Below are 16327 nucleotides of genomic sequence, written 5' to 3'. Positions count from 1 at the left end.
CCAACGGTCGCAGGCGCAATTTCAAAGACGTCCGGAGCAGAAAAAGGTCTTCGATCCCAGGGCCATCGGGAGCCAAGGCTCCTGGGGTATCCCAGCGCTCGCCTGGGACAATGTCGCGGCCCACCCCGGGCCGCTCGCAGTGCCTGGGCCACGCTGGGGTGCACTGGGGTTTCTTCTCCACACCCAGACTTAGCTTCGCAGCCGGAGGAGCCTGTCTTCCTGGAACACCGAACGCGGGCGGACTGTGTTCTCCGTCACAATCGGCTCGTACCAGCTGGGGGCCACGGGCGCCAGCGGGCAGCAGTGCCTTACAAAAAGTGCCGCGCCCCACTCCGGTGCGCACACCTCCGCTCCCGCGGGCAGCGCGCGGTTGGATGTGCGGGGGACGGGGCGGGGCGGAGCCGAGCTCACTGCGGACCCGCCCCTGCGCCCCTCCCCCGCCGGTGGAGATTGACAGGGCTCTGGCACCCGCCCCAACCAATGAGCGCGTTCTGGGGCGGGCCCTGGAACCGGCTGCTCTGGCTACTTAGAGTCGTCCGCGCGGCTGTGGGAAAGCAGAGCCGAGCCGGGACTGTCCAGGGGGAGCAGGCACCCCGGCCAGCGCAGACCCGGAGGCGCACGGGCGCCGCACCGCACGGTTCGGCGCGGGGCAGTGCGGAGCCACAGCCCCACGCGCAGCCCAGGACTCACTCGCCACCGCCGCCTCCGCAGCACCCATGGGGACCAGGAGACTTTAAAGGAGTTTGGGGTTTCGGGAGCAGGGAAATCACGGGTAGGGAGAAGCGGCTTTCTTTGCCTTGGAAACGGTTTTTCTTCGTCCGATTGTTTGGATCCTGTGCTGGGTTGGAGGGAGGGGGTCTTTGAGCTGAAAGTGGACCTCTCTACACACAAACGCTCCCACCCACACCCACACACATACACTGCACTGGCTTTCTCCATCCTCCCCTGCCTCTTTGTTAGGTTATTTTAGACAGAGCAGCCTCGCCCTGGCGCAGTCCGATTGGCTCTGCTGGGGACAAGGCAAGAGAAGTAAGGGGCAGAGTGCACCTGCCTGGGAGGGCAGGTGTGCCCGGGTGCTTGGGCGTACGTGCATCGGCGAGCGTGCAAGCGTGGGGCTGAAATGGTGCACGAATGTGTGGGGTCTAAGTGTGCCAGTGTGTCGTCGTGAAGGTTTGTCACTGTGGGTGTATGTGACATTATACACCAGTACACCAGCCTGCCAATGTCTGGACTCCCAAGTGTCCAAAATGTTGCTGGTGTCAAGTGAATGCCTGAGAATGTGTCCGATTGTCATTGTGCGAGCCGCTGTAAGGGGAGGAAGGCAACCTAGTGCGAAACTGGGAGGTGGGCTGGAGACATGAGAGCTCAGCTTGCTCCCAGCTCAAGGGCCTTAGGCTCCCTTCTCCCTCTCAGCCCACCCCTCCGTCCTTCCCTGGTGTCCGTCTCCCACGCTGCCACAGCCAGCGCTCTCCTACCCACGGGGACCCCGCAACCTCTCCAGCCAGCCTGGGTGTTTTCTTCTGGGAGTTGGACCGGGTTCCCGGAAGGGGTCGGAGGCTGTGCGGTGGTGTCTGCTCTCGCGGTCGCCTTCTGGACCGGTGGCAGCTTCTCCGCCCCTCCTACCCGCGGTGAGGCACGGGGACTCTGCTGGAAAAGGTGACTCTGGTGAAAGCACATAGGAGAGCCGGCAGGTCCCAGGGGCACGCACGTCTTGGGGAGGGACACCGAAAGGGACAGCCCCGACTCTGATGGTGTCTCTGCCTCTCTGTGCTCCGCAGATCCCCGCTCCTGGCCCTCGCCTCGCCGCCTCATTGATGGGCAACCAACTGGACCGCATCACCCACCTCAACTACAGCGAGTTGCCCACAGGGGACCCGTCCGGGATTGAGAAGGACGAACTGCGGGTCGGGGTCGCCTACTTCTTCTCGGATGATGAGGAAGACCTGGACGAACGCGGGCAGCCCGACAAGTTTGGCGTGAAGGCCCCCCCGGGTTGCACCCCCTGCCCGGAGAGCCCCAGCCGCCACCACCACCACCTGCTGCACCAACTGCTCCTCAACGAGACTCAGTTTTCCGCCTTTCGGGGCCAGGAATGCATCTTTTCGAAAGTGAGCGGCGGCCCGCAGGGCGCGGACCTGAGCGTCTACGCGGTCACCGCGCTGCCCGCGCTCTGCGAACCAGGCGACCTGCTGGAGCTGCTGTGGCTGCAGCCCGCGCCGGAGCCGCCCGCGCCCGCCCCGCACTGGGCCGTCTACGTGGGCGGCGGGCAGATCATCCACCTGCACCAAGGCGAGATCCGCCAGGACAGCCTGTACGAGGCGGGCGCGGCCAACGTGGGCCGGGTGGTGAATAGCTGGTACCGCTACCGCCCGCTGGTGGCCGAGCTGGTGGTGCAGAACGCCTGCGGCCACCTGGGCCTCAAGAGCGAGGAGATCTGCTGGACGAACTCGGAGAGCTTCGCCGCCTGGTGCCGCTTCGGCAAGCGGGAGTTCAAGGCGGGAGGGGAGGTGCCGGCCGCCGCGCAGCCCCCGCAGCAGCAGTACTATCTCAAGGTGCACCTGGGGGAGAACAAGATCCACACCGCCAGGTTTCACAGCCTGGAAGACCTCATCCGCGAGAAGCGCCGCATCGACGCCAGCGGCCGCCTGCGCGTGCTCCAGGAGCTCGCCGACCTCGTGGACGACAAGGAGTAGCTGCCGAGGGGCTGCCGGCCCCGCCGCCTCCCCGCGTCCCGCACCCATCCAGTCCCCGCACCCGGACTTCGCGGCCGGCGGTTTTCAACCCCAGTCCCCTGGCGCGCCCGCCGCCGGTGGCCGAGGCCCGGGCTGCACCTTCGCACCTCGCTCCCCGGCCAGCGGCAGGAAGTCTCAGGAACTGCCCCGGGGCCGAAAGGGCGCAGCTGAACGGGTGGCGACGGTGCTGGGAGACCCGGCGTGCGCTTTCCCCTTAAGATGTGAACCAGGAAAGGGGAAGGGGCTGAGGGGAGAAAGGACGTGGCCTCCCCCGCGAGTCCATGGTCAGTGACTGTGACCCGACCGGGAAACGACCCTCTTCTCAAAAGCCACCATCACCGCCCCGAGCGCGCGCGCACAGACCGGTCGGAGGCGAGAATTGGTCTTTTCAGGGCACAGTTCAGCTCCTCTGTGGATGCGTCCCCAGATGGCAGGATTTCCAAGAAATCGAGACTGTCCCTCGTGCGCTTGGGAATAATAATTCCCCAAGACAGCACTTGGGGATTCCGGGTTATCCTGAGGCTGCCCGGGACTTCTCCAGCTCTCCAGCCCCAGGTAACCTGACATTGTGTTCCAGGCTGCGGGCTAAGCCAGACAGTGTTCGTTCGCCTCCCGTTCTTTCCACCGAGGGAAGTGAACGCCACCCCCACCCGCCTTTGCCTGCGAGTCTCCCTCGCTGGCCGAAGGGAAGCCGGTCGGGTCCCGGGAGGAAGATGGCGCAGCGAATTCGGTGAGGACGGCCGGCCCCGCCCCCGACAAGGAACTCGCTCGTTCACCTGGTGTCTGGGAACTTGAATGTGTGATGGGCGCTTATTGTTCTGAACCCTTGATGGCTCCCTCCTAGGGCTGCATTTCAAAAATAGTCATATTTTTAAAGGAGTTGGAGGAGAGGGAGGGGGAGGACATGGCACCATTCCAGAAACCAGCATTATTACAACACCATAGCCAGTATGTTTAGTTTGGCTTTTCCTAACATAGAAATCTTTGAAGGTGGGGGAGTGGAAATAAAGTTTAAAAAATGAGAGAGCAGTTTTCCAACTATGTCAACAAAGCCTATCGTGTTGATGTTTTTATTGACCATTTTAGCAACATGCTAATAAAATTTCAAATTGAAATTTTTATTTTCATGGCTTTAATCCATGATAGTTTAAATACTGGGGGCCATTAAGAGTGGATGTAGCTAAGAGCTTAGCTAACATTGCCTTTTCACTCTATTTTTCTCAAATATTATAAGAATTCTGTTTTTGACTATTGTAGTTTTTTGGCTTTAAACAGCAGCCCTAGTAATGGTGGAGTTGTTAATGAATGTGTATATTGTACTGAATTTCTGTCAGTTAAGGGGTTCACTGCTTTGGTGGAAATTGCTAGCAGGTTCCATGATGTTTCTTTTATCCATGTTGTACCTCATCACCATTTCACATTTGCATTTCTATTTTTCTTCTTCTCCTCCTGATCTCCTTAAAACTGAATCTAGAGTTGGTGGCTTTTCCCCCTCCTCTTTAGCCAGTTTCACAGTTCAATTCTTGCTGAAAACAGGGAAGAACTAGTAGGATCAGGACAAATGCTTGTTTTTCAAAAACTGAAGGCTGGGTGTGAAACCCCTTCCTTAGACAAGGATTATAAACTTCTCTCCTCCTGCTGCAGCCCCAGCCTAACTGATAGTTACTTGATTCAATGTGTTAGACGCTTATAGCATTTAGGTCTCTTTCAAGGGAATTTGTCAAATAATGCTGTTTAGCTAATTGTTGCAAGCAATTGCACATTAACAGCTGTGATTTGGTTGGTCAGAAAGTATTACGACCAAAGCCAGTTTCTTGGCATTTCAAAAATAATGCAATAAAAACTAGTTGAGGTTACCTGAGACTGAAAATGCCTTTTTCATGGTAAATGATTCACTTCTATTTTTTTTTCTTTCTTTTCTTCTTTAGTTTTCATCCTGGATTCATTCCCTGATCTTAAATCAAAAGGTCAGATCAATGAAATATGAACTAAAGTATTTTTCTTAAGCCTATTGAGTGATTTATTTTTTAAAAAATGTTCAAATGCATATGCTTTTCTTTTAGCACAACAGCAAAACTTTTGTAATAACTAACTTACCCTTGCATGTATAAATAACTGAAAGTCATTTATTTCCCTAGCTTATTCCTCTTTCAAATAACAGGTGGCAGATCATAAAACGAAATTCTAAATTGTATCTACACATTCCACATTCCTTACTGTGTCCTACTACTGTATCTTGGCTCCCTGCTGTATTAAACACCATCTTAAGCACTTGTTCCTGCAGGACTCCTTCTTGACATTTTGTCTTCCCCCTCAAAGTCACTCAAGGGTGGGACTTCATCAAAAGAAATGAATTAGTCTCCATCACACCTAATACTAAGATTTATTTCCTCTGATGGTATGTAGATTTCTCTCTCACTAAGAGGAAACTCTCATAGAGGAATGGCTTGTCAGCTTTATACTTGCCGAGGCTAGACTGGCAGTAAAAATGAGTTGGGTAGTTAAAGTGGCATTCGTTATATTGGCCTATAAAAGGATCAGGTCCGTGATAATACCTCTACAAACACGCAATAATAAAACAATAGTTACAGAAGAAACTTGAAAGGTTTGCAAGGTTTCTCTTATTCCTGTTGAAATAATCATTTATTATCTCTTTGTTCAGTGTTAATAAGGTAACCCATGGCAGAAAAATTTGAGTAACAGTTCATCATGCAGAGGATATGGTCAAGATATTACCTAATGGCTTTATCCTGAAAAAGGTGTATACGTTGACAATGTGAGTGAATCCAAGATGGTGAAATTTCCCATGGCAGATGGCATGGGCACACTTGATTTTTATTGTGAGTGAATGTAATCATTCTGTATTTTACCAGAGGTGTAGAAATTAGCCCAAAAGTTTCCTCAACACTTTAATGGTGTTAGGAATTTAGTTTTCGTATTAGTTGTCCTCTAGAGACCGCAGCTTCCTAGTTATTTCCATGATGTTGGGTGTGGCTAAGCTGGGGATGGGTTCTGCTGAGCCTGCTCTGGTGTAGAGGAAAGCTATCTTTATACTACATCTTTTCTCCACTTTCAGGTAGTGAAAATAAACTATGATTTTAAAAAAAGGAAAAGACAGGTACTTTTACTTCAAAGAGTGCTTTGCTCTACTTTTATTTAAACCAAAAATAAAATAAGGAGGAGGGCTGGATATACTTTAAACAAAACCAGTCCTGAAATGCTGTTATTCTCAAAGTACATTCCTTCTATTAAAAAAAAAAACAGCTATAGAATTTACATACATTTTTAAAAGTATGAGTTAAATCGATGTAAAGTGTTCCTCAACATTTAAAAATGTAAGCTGCTGTCATGACCGTATTTTATTAAAATAATATGTATTATAGTTAGGAAAGAATTGTGCTAGATTAGAACATCAAGCACAGGGGCAGATGTATGCTTCACTTGATATATTTTTTTAACATTTGTGTTTACCTTCCCCTCTGTATAATTTTTCTGTGGTGAACACTGTTGTTGGAACATGGCTATTTTATTTTTCTTGGAAACATATGCTATTGGTATTTACAAAATAATGAATTACTCAAATAAGCAGTATATACTAAAAGTCTTTAAACATCACTTCATTGATGACTTATGTTTTGTGGTACACTTTCAACATCCCTAAGAGTTAAATGTCTTAGTCATCCAAGTAGAACGGGGTCAATTTTCAATGAAATTTATAACAATTGCACAATCATAATATACCAACCTAATTTTCTTTTATTCATAGGCATATCTTTAAAGCTTCTCATTTTTGAACAAATGAAGAGAATCCATTTAGTTTTTGCCATTTAGAGGTGATTTGCCACATGCACAAAGGGTCTGTAGGTAAAAGACAGGCTTCTAGATTTCTTGAAACATTAAAAACTGTATTTACAGAGTAGCTATCTAACACTTGAGTCAATATATATTTTTTGAAAATCACTAGCTATTCATATAATATACATATATACATGTATACATATACATACACACATGTACATTTACATAGTTGTAAATACACATATACATATATACACATGTGTATATATATATGTAAAATCTGTGTACACATACATTTCTGTCTAAAGCTAGCAATTGTTTCATTCAGATACACACACACACACACACACACACACACACACACACACAAACATACAGACTACTTAAAAACGAAATGGAGAGTGACTTGAGATATACAATGATAGGAGGAAAAAGCCCTGGCAGTCATATAGCTAACGTATAACTGGGCAGCAAGCAGCTATGCTTAAAGCTAACAATAAACAAAAAGAAAATGTGGGAGTTGTGCAATTAGTTTTATTCTCATTTCTGGAAGAATATGTTCCTGATTTCTCTAACTAAAAAGAAACAATTCAAAGGAAAGCTGTAAATATTAAGAGGTAATTGAAAAATAAAAAGCAAGATAAAGTGGGGAGGTTACGAGGTGATACAATGATCTAACAAGCTTTTCAACAGGGGACACCTGTTCTGCCTTCTAACGGAAGACAAGAAAAGCTAAGATCCTATCTTTCAACATTTAGTAATTTTAAAAATCCCATTATTTCATAATTCAAAGTTTACCTTTGAGCTTGTATTTTTACCTCGTTTGAACTCTAAATAGAAGAGGTTTAAGCATTTGAATAACTGAATAAAAAGAAAACATAGTCTTCCCTGCCCTTGTCACTGATGATGACACTACTTGTAATTACCATATTTTTTGGAAGAACACTCAGATGAATGGCTTCCTATGTTGTGGACTTTTATCATTCTTTTTTGATGGCTGATAGAACAATGCACACAGTGGCTACTCCATAAATGTAAGACTATGGTAGTTGTCTAGTACAAGTGTTTCTCACTGATTCTTAGTTACTAGGAAAACCAGAAAGCCTATCACCTGGCTTGCCTGCAAAGACGAGCCTAAATAAACTTCTCTAACTAAAATTTGCAGGGTCTTTCCACCTCAAAATGCTCATGGAAATACACCTTATGGGGCTTAAGGCTATTTTCTGTTCAAGGGTATTTGGAATATTTGATTTGCTTCTAGCAGAGAAAACAAACTATCAAAGAATCCAGAAAAGGTAGACAATGTTCTCTTGTCATTCAGTCAGAAAGGGAAAAGCAAACTAACAGTTCTGACTATAACTTTCACAAGTTCATCTCTCACTCACATCAAGGAGAGATTTTTCTCACATGAAATCATAAGATTATTCCTTCAGAAGGAAGCTGATTGTAGCTCTTGCTAAAAATTTTCTTTGGTATGTAGGAATAGACTTACTAGATGTACACCTAAGTCTGGGAAAATTAGATTTGATGGAGTTTGGTCATGGGTGTTTTCTAAATAATCATTACTCATTTATATATTAAAATATTATAATAATTGCTATGCCCTTGGCTTTTACAAACCAATTCTTAATGTGAACATAAGTTCTGAACTTAATTTTGTCCAAAGGATAGATGTTTATGAAATACTAGGTATGAATACAGTCAATGTCCAAAATTTCAAGTGCAAAGTAAATGCTTCAGAAGTTACTTTGAGCATCATTTAATGTTTCAAAACATTGAAAAAGATCATATAAGGCTATTGCTTATATGTATCCTAAGAGAATTCTTGCCATCAATGTGTGATATAGACATTAATGTTGTATTTGAGAGCTTCTTTATTATAAGAACACTGACATTTGCTTTAGTAAATAAGTTATTATTCCACATTAAGTCATTTCCTCCCGACAATCCTATGACATTACCAGCTCTTTGCTCACTTCCAAGTCCACTGGAGATTTCAGATTTTGCAAGGCGGTGAGCAGATCTAGGGAGATCATACCCATGATGACTTTGTAAAACATCTTTCAGCAATAGCATACACTTTGCTTATTCCTATTTGCTTCTCAGTGCAAGTGTCTGACAAAGGGGTCTGAGCTAGAAGGAGGCAAGGCTCAAGGTTAGGGTTGCCAGATTTAGCAAATAAAAATACAAGATGCTCAGTTACATTTGAATTTCAGATAAATTATTATTGATTTTAGGATTATTGTTTTAGGGTAAATATGTTCCCTACAATATTTAGGTTGTTTGTACTAAACATTATCTGTTTATTTGAAATTCAAATGTAATTGCATGTCCAGTATATTATCTGGCAATCCTACTCAAGGATAACTTTACCATCTCTAAGAAGCAATTGAGCCCCCTGACTTTTTGGAGCTGGCAAACTAAGGACACATCCCCTATCCACGGCACTGATGATTTTTCATATGTCTTTTTAGGCCCAAGTCAGATTCAGGCCCAGAAATGAGCACATAGTGCAGGAGAAGCCTGAGAAGGGTTCACAGCCCCCATGATCACTGAGAGAGAGCTGGTTGTGTGTATGTGTGGGTTGGGGCGGGAAGGTGTTTCATGTGTCTCTATTCTTGTACTCTCTTGAATCTATTTTATAGGAGACACCATCCTTTACCTGGGGATATGATTAATACATTCCTAGATATAGTCAGGAATATTGTATGCTACTGTTTTTCATCCCACCTGCTATTTATCCCGTTCTGGATCATCACTTTACACCTGGCTATTTCTATAGCTTCTTCACCTGTCTCTACCCCTCTAGCTCCTCCATCCAAACACCTATGGCCATAGTGACGTATCTAACCACAGAACCATCACTCACAAGTAAAGGCTAAGTTCCTTAGTGGAGCAGTCAGTGTCTTCCATGGTCTGACCCCTATCTTCACCCACTTGCATTTTCTTCAATCCTCAGCTTACACTCAGGCCATGTAAAACTTTTTGTAGAACATGTAGTTTTCATTCGCACTTCTATGACTTTGTTGTCCCGTTTATCTGACTAGCATTCTAAATTCCTGAACAGCAAACTCTTGTTCATCTATGCTTTATGGTGAGCTCCATGCTAGCCCCTCAGGTGGCTTTACTCATTTTCTTTTATAGTTTCCACTGTAGTTTGTTAGCACCCCCAGACTCTCTCTCCAACTACAAATACCATTTACGTCTGTCTCTTCCTAGGTCTATTGGGGAAGGCCCTATGACTTGCTTATTTTTGCTGCTGAAAAGTCTAACACTTGCAGTAGGTGCTAAATTAGAGTCTATTCAATCAGTGGGGGAACGGGGAGAGAGAAGAACTGACTTCTCTGTAAGTACGTGAAGAATACTGCCCAGCATCTCTCTCGGAGGTGAACCATGGTAGGAAGAGGCTAAAAGTGCATATCAACTTATACAGGATTCTCCTTAAGAGCCATACAGTAGAAATGTAGTTTCTGTTTGAAAATAAGCTGTAATAATGTGAACCTTCATTGTGGTATATTACACTGCAAGTGATGGGAGATTAGCTATACAGAGTTTAAAAGGTTTCTCCGCCCTGGGTATACTGGTGCAAGCATTTCTTCTTGAATGAACTTTATGAGTTTCATTACTATGGAAATACAGATTTTTCTCCTCTTGGTAATTTAATTTCTGCCCAGGTGAGATAGCTTTGGGTGTTGCAAATTTTTAAGGTGTCTGAGGTTTGATTTGCAAGAATTAAAGAAGAGACCAAACATTTCCTAACTAGACCACTTTAGTGAATGGTCTCTAGAATGCCAGAGATGTTCAGTCAGTGAAAAAAGAGTCTAAGAGTCTATCTACTGAAAACCCAAGTACTGTTTCCCTTTTGGAAAGGAAAATCTCTCCCAGTTTTACTAAGCAAATTCACCTACAGCATGTAGGGAAGAAGGTAGCTGAGCTACCTGCCTGACCTGCCAGTAGGGGGCGCAGAAAGAAAAACAGCCTCTTGATTGACGGTTGGACCTCCAGGCTGGTTGAACAGCTAGAATAATTTGAAATGCAATTGAGCACTGAAAATGTAACCAGACTAATGTCTTATGAAATATATATGCTTTTATATTTAATGTTTTCCTTGGAACTCCTAGGAGGAGCACCCCTTACTTTTATAAGGAGTTATTATTCTCTTAGCATCTCTGGGCATTTAACTTAGTTTAATCTGGTTTTGGACATGGTTAAGGTTGCCTGTATCTAAGACAAGTTATTTTAATTTGGGATTTTAAACCACAATAACCTGTTGAGAAAAAAACGTGTCAAAATTCTAGAGAACTTCTTTAGAGTGAAATATTATTATGAATTTGGGATTCAAACTCCAGGTAAATAGGAGTTCTGGTAAAACATTGCTTTTTCCCTGAGAGCAATTCCCAGAGTAGACAGTGTAGGAGATTTTTCATTATTCAGCCTCGCCATTCTGATTTTAGAAATCAGTGCCCCTTGTGTGTGTCTGCTTTGTGTATAATTTTATTAGACAGGATCTATAAAAGAAAATGGGAGCAGAGGTAGTTACTTCATCCTCTACAGGCCAACAAAACAAATGCTCTAAACCCAGATTACTTCTGTCCATGCTACTTCCTTAAAGCCTTTAAGGGCTTTCCATAACTCAAGACCAAATCTAGACTCCCTGGCAGCACGCAAACTCTGCTCCAGCCTGTCGCGTACTCCATCCTCCAACCCCAACCCTCGACCTCTGAAGCTTCACCCACTGATCTTCACTAGCAGGCATCTGTACTGGACCACCTACCTTTCTCCAAAAGCCTAGTAATTGTAGGCCTTTGCTCAAGCTGTTTCATTTGCATGGAACATTCTTCTCCTCTCCTTGGCACATGTAAAAATCCTCCTTATCCTGATCCCTGGTGAGAACCCTGTTCACTTACCAGCTGTTCTGTGAAGCCTCTCCTTTTCCTGCCACACCCCTTACACAAACAGCTAAAACTGGCCAAATTAATCCTCTCCCATTTGAGCTTCTGCTGTAGCACTTTCTCCAAACATTTAATGATCATGCCATCCATTTAATACTCCAGGTTTCAGACCCTAAGCTATGTCAAACATAATCTATTTAAGTTAATGAGAACCTGATTGCCTTCTGAAATAAGTTTGAGAAAGGTGTCTTGGCACTTTGATCTTCGGTTGATTAGTAACTGGTAGCTGGTCCATAGTAGGTCCTCAGTCAATGCTGACTTAATTTTCTGAAACTAATTTAATTCAAAAGCAACTATTCTACAACAAGAACAGTAAGTTCTATTTTGAAATTAATGTCCTAGTGGGAGATAAACTCCTTAAACATGTGTTGGGTCCCTAATGAAGGCAAACATTTTTTTTTTTTAAATTTTACATGGATACAAAGCATAGTCTAGATTTCAAGAATGAGATAGGACAAAGGAGACAGGAACACTATTAGCTATACTCCATTATAGACTGGAATATAGGTCATTACTCAGGTATAATTTTTTAAAAATGCCATAGAAGGTCAAAGGAAATAACACTTGAAGGTATACATCAGCTTCAAGAAATCAGCCATTGACTGGCGTAGAAGTTTTGATGATGCTTCTAAGACAAGTACACATTTTTGTTAATTTTTTATAATTAGGTAGAAATATAGATAAATCCATTTTCTTGTTATTTAAATAGACTATCTTCTGTCACTGTTATATTAAATACTATTTTTAGAGTGAGTTTGGCCCTTTGAAGTCTGTAGAAGTACAATTTAAATGTGTTTAAGCAAAGTCCTTTTGACGTTGAACTACCAAAATCAGCAGGTTATTAGCAATTAATTTACCAATTAATTCACCTCCCAGTGTATATTTGTAGACAATGTCTTTGATTGATAGACGGATTGGTTGCCTAAGATTCAGTTCATAGGGTTGGGACAGGTTCTTTAATGGGTAACTGTGCAAATACAAGAGCTTCTTAGAGTAGGGCTGGACCCAAAGCAGTGATGACCTGAGAGGATGTCCTCACCCAAGGAGACAGTCTGAGCTGACAGACGGGAGAACAGGGTCACAGGCCAGTACTGAAGAGCTAGGGGAGCTACGAAGAGAAAGAGCAAGCAAGATTTCGGAGCTGTGAGGATAACTATCAGATGCAGTGTGCAGAATGTTTCAGGACCAAGACCCTTTTCCAAAGTAGAAATAATAATTGAGGTGTAACAATTGCTAAAAGAGAATTAACAACTCTAAGAAATGGTACTGGCTCACAATCTATATAAATATTTCAATTTTAAAGCATATAGTGTTTAATTTAAAATGGCCTTCTTAAGGAAAAAACAAAACAGAAAACCTGTTAACTTTGACGGTATTCTTTCAATACAAATAATTGAATTTCTTTGAAGAAAAACAAATCTGAGCCTACCTGTCCAAAGAAATCTTGAATTTTCTCATGTGTTTCCAATGGCCTTTGGCCCATAGCATTGGCTTTCTAAATGCGTCTAATAACTACAGTAAATGTCTCTAGGAAATTCGGCACATCATACAAACAAAATGTTTCTTTTGTGTACAATTACCATTTACTTTGAGAAGGAGAAATTCCAGATTATATACAAAGATTGATAAGTTTGCCAGATATCCAGGTATATAAGCGTCAACTACTGGACTGCAATCCTTTAATATTAATGAACTCAAAAGAAAAACAGCTGACTTTATGCATTTATTTTAATAAGGCTGTGAAAACAGTCCATGTACAGCGTAAAAACCCCTTGTCTTTTAAAAATGCTAGACAGAATCTTTAAATAAATTAAATTTATTTGCCTGTCAAATCTGTCAAATTGACAAGAACCCTCAAGGAGTATTGCTGATGTTGCAGTTCTACTCTTCCAATAGGATTACATTTGGAATTTAATAAGGGCTGCCTAGAGGAAGAATCCATCCATCAGAGTAATTTTAAGTAACAAATATTTACATAATATCCTAAGTCTCCAAACTCATGGGGCCACAATGATTTTGTTTCCTTTGAAAAACCTTTATTAGTTACAAGCGTGTTCTGAATATCATATTTGCTTATAATGATGAAATAACATAAGGAGGCAACTAAGTCCACATCATCATCAGAATAATTATTGATATTTGCTCAGAAATGTGTTGCTTACGTAGTCAATTGCCCTCATGTCCAACCTTGTGTCTGTCAGGTCTTAGTGTTCCCAGCATACAAATGGGGACACTGAGGCTTGGAAGGAGAAAACACTTAGCTTGGTTATCACATACCTTTCATTTAGTAGAGCCAGCACTTTAATTCAGGGGTTCTGATCCAAAGATATTATATCTCTCTGTCCCTTACAAGATCTTTCTGGAATAATCAAATGTCTCCCTCCACCTTTATCTTATAGAAAAAAAAATTATTGCTTTCAGTTAACACGTGGAAGTATTTGTATCAATGCTCTAGTAGTGGTCAGTTAATGAAGATGAGCTGTTAATTTTTCAAAATGATGTACTTTAGAGAAATAGGTTACAGGGTATTCAAAAAGGCAAATCCGTTCGAACTCTGTACCCATTGTTTAACACACACTAATCACCTAGACTTGATGTCCAACCTCCTGGAAAGAAAGTCTCAAGTACATGTCTAAATATCAAAATGGAATCAAGCCTCAATTTTCAGATTCTTTTGTTTTTCATCCTGAACTTCAGAAACAGAGGTGCATCTGTTGGATGATATTCAAGGAGTCTGTGTCGGTAATGAGGGGTCCAAGATAATTCTCATAGGACTTTTCGTTTATTCATCAACAAATACTATGCTGTTGACCATGTGTTGGAAAAAATGTCTTTCAAAAATAAGTTGAACAAGAAAAAAATAAACGCATAGCATGCTTTTAATTTCTTAAAAGAAGTTAAATATTCTGGATAAAAAATGTATTTGATATTTTAATTAAAATTTTTCCAGCAACAATCTGTAATAGTTGCACAAAATAATGACTGTTTAGTGACTGACCAGCCCTAATAGCAGGGGAAAGACATGAGTCAGGCCAGGCACAAATCTGGATGAAGGACCTATTTACACATGTAAAGATCCCTGATTAACTTAGCTAGGAGAGCATTACCACAAGATGCTGCAGTAAAACAGGTTACTCATGACCATTCTCATGAAAAAATATCCGGCATCCATTTCTACATGAGATTAGTTATTCCTTGTGAACCATGAACTCACTGGAGATCAAAATAGACCCAAATAAATAAAACACACTAGGTAAATCATCTAGGAGAAAGATGGTATATGGGAAAGGACATTGGATTTGAAAAACATATGGCTGGCCAGGCACAATGGCTCACACCTGTAATCCTACCACTTTGGGAGGCTGAGGTGGGTGGATTGTCTGACCTCAGGAGTTCGAAACCAGCTTGGGCAACTTAGTGAAACCCCATCTCTAATAAAATACAAAAAATTAGCCAGATGTGGCAGTATGTGCCTTGTAATCCCAGCTACTCGGGAGGCTGTTATAGGAGAATCACTCAAAACTGGGAGGCAGAGGTTGCAGTGAGCGAAGATCCCGGCATTGTACTCCAGCCTGGGCAACAGAGCAAGACTCCATCTCAAAAAAAAAAAAAAAAAACAGAAAAGAAAAGAAAAGAAAAATACATGGCTATACATCCCACATCCAACTCTTTCTTTCTGGCTGTGTGATCTTAAACAAGTCACTGCCCTGAGCCCCTATCCCTCAGCCTGTTAGCAGGAGGCTATGAACCCTAACTCATAGTGTTAGGATGAAGTTAATTAAATGTCTATAAATGTCCACTCACAATGTTTTGTACATAAAAAGCAATCAGCAGCCATTAGCTGAATTAAGTTAAAATACTAAGTGAATTGTCGTGTATCACTGAGATTGCAGGTTTCCTAATGTTCGAATGTGTTTTGTCTCTACTTATGTGGTAAATCTTTGGAGAGAATGGGTCTTGCCTTACTCAATTTTTAACCCCCTAAGCAGAATTTCAAACATGGAGTAATTCAAAAACTTCTTGATAAAAGTCAAAGGGCAACTACAATTTTATCCAAATAGAGGTGCTCTGAGCACAATGAAAATGAGAGTTTCTTAAAATAAATACATGAAGTACTTGCTAAGGACTCAATATGTGTATCTTCCCCAAATCAGTATGTTGAAATCCAAACCCCCAAAGTGATATTAGGAAATGGGGCCCTTGGGAGGTACTTAGGTCATGAGGGTGGACCCCTCATGAATTAGATTACTACCCCTATAAAAAGACACTTAAGATCTTGTTTTTTCCTTCTGTTCTCCATGTGAGGATACAATGAGAATATAGCAATCTGTAACCATTAAGAGGACCCTAACCGGAACTTGATCATGCTGACACTGTGATCTCAGATTTCCAGCCTCCAGAACTATGAGGTATACATTTCTGTTGTGGATAAGTCACTCCATTCATTGTATTTTAACTCAAATGTACTATGACACTATTCTATTAAAGGAAGTGCAAATAGTTCCTCCTAATATTTTATGCAATGACTGCATCTAAGCTGTACTGAAAGTCTAAAAATAGTACCCATAGCTGTGTTCCCATGGTCAGAGGATTCTCCAGGCAGTATCCTCCTACCCTTCGCTGAGAAGTACTGCATTCCCCTCTATGTTCACTGCTGTTCATGGTCTTCCCAATGCTTACAGTTAACTTCTTTATCCTTTGAACCGAAAACTGTATTGCAAGGTTTATCTCTGTTGTATATTGGAGGAAGATCTTACATGTGACTCTTTATTATAAAAGTTATATTTTTGTGTGTTTACTCAGACTTTTAAAAGTGAGAGGAAAATTTTTACAAACATTGTATTC

General features: G+C 42.8%; 1 protein-coding gene and 1 pseudogene across 2 annotated transcripts; both read left to right on the top strand.

Moving 5' to 3' along the window:
- Positions 1 to 522: 522 nt before the first annotated feature.
- Positions 523 to 5840, top strand: LRATD1 (LRAT domain containing 1). Its single transcript, XM_032294325.1, has 2 exons — positions 523 to 772; positions 1779 to 5840. The coding sequence occupies exon 2, from the start codon at positions 1815 to 1817 to the stop codon at positions 2691 to 2693; it is 879 nt and encodes a 292-aa protein (XP_032150216.1). The 5' UTR covers positions 523 to 772; positions 1779 to 1814; the 3' UTR covers positions 2694 to 5840.
- LOC116562133 lies at positions 2500 to 5840 on the top strand (annotated as a pseudogene). The gene has a single exon (XR_004273785.1). The product of XR_004273785.1 is annotated as an uncharacterized LOC116562133 (transcript).
- Positions 5841 to 16327: the final 10487 nt, after the last annotated feature.

This window comes from Sapajus apella, unplaced genomic scaffold (assembly GCF_009761245.1).
Source record: "Sapajus apella isolate SASKATOON/1434 unplaced genomic scaffold, GSC_monkey_1.0 scaffold31, whole genome shotgun sequence".
NCBI lineage: Eukaryota > Metazoa > Chordata > Mammalia > Primates > Cebidae > Sapajus > Sapajus apella.
Note: the sequence above shows the minus strand (reverse complement) of the source record. Positions and strands in the feature narration are given on the sequence as shown.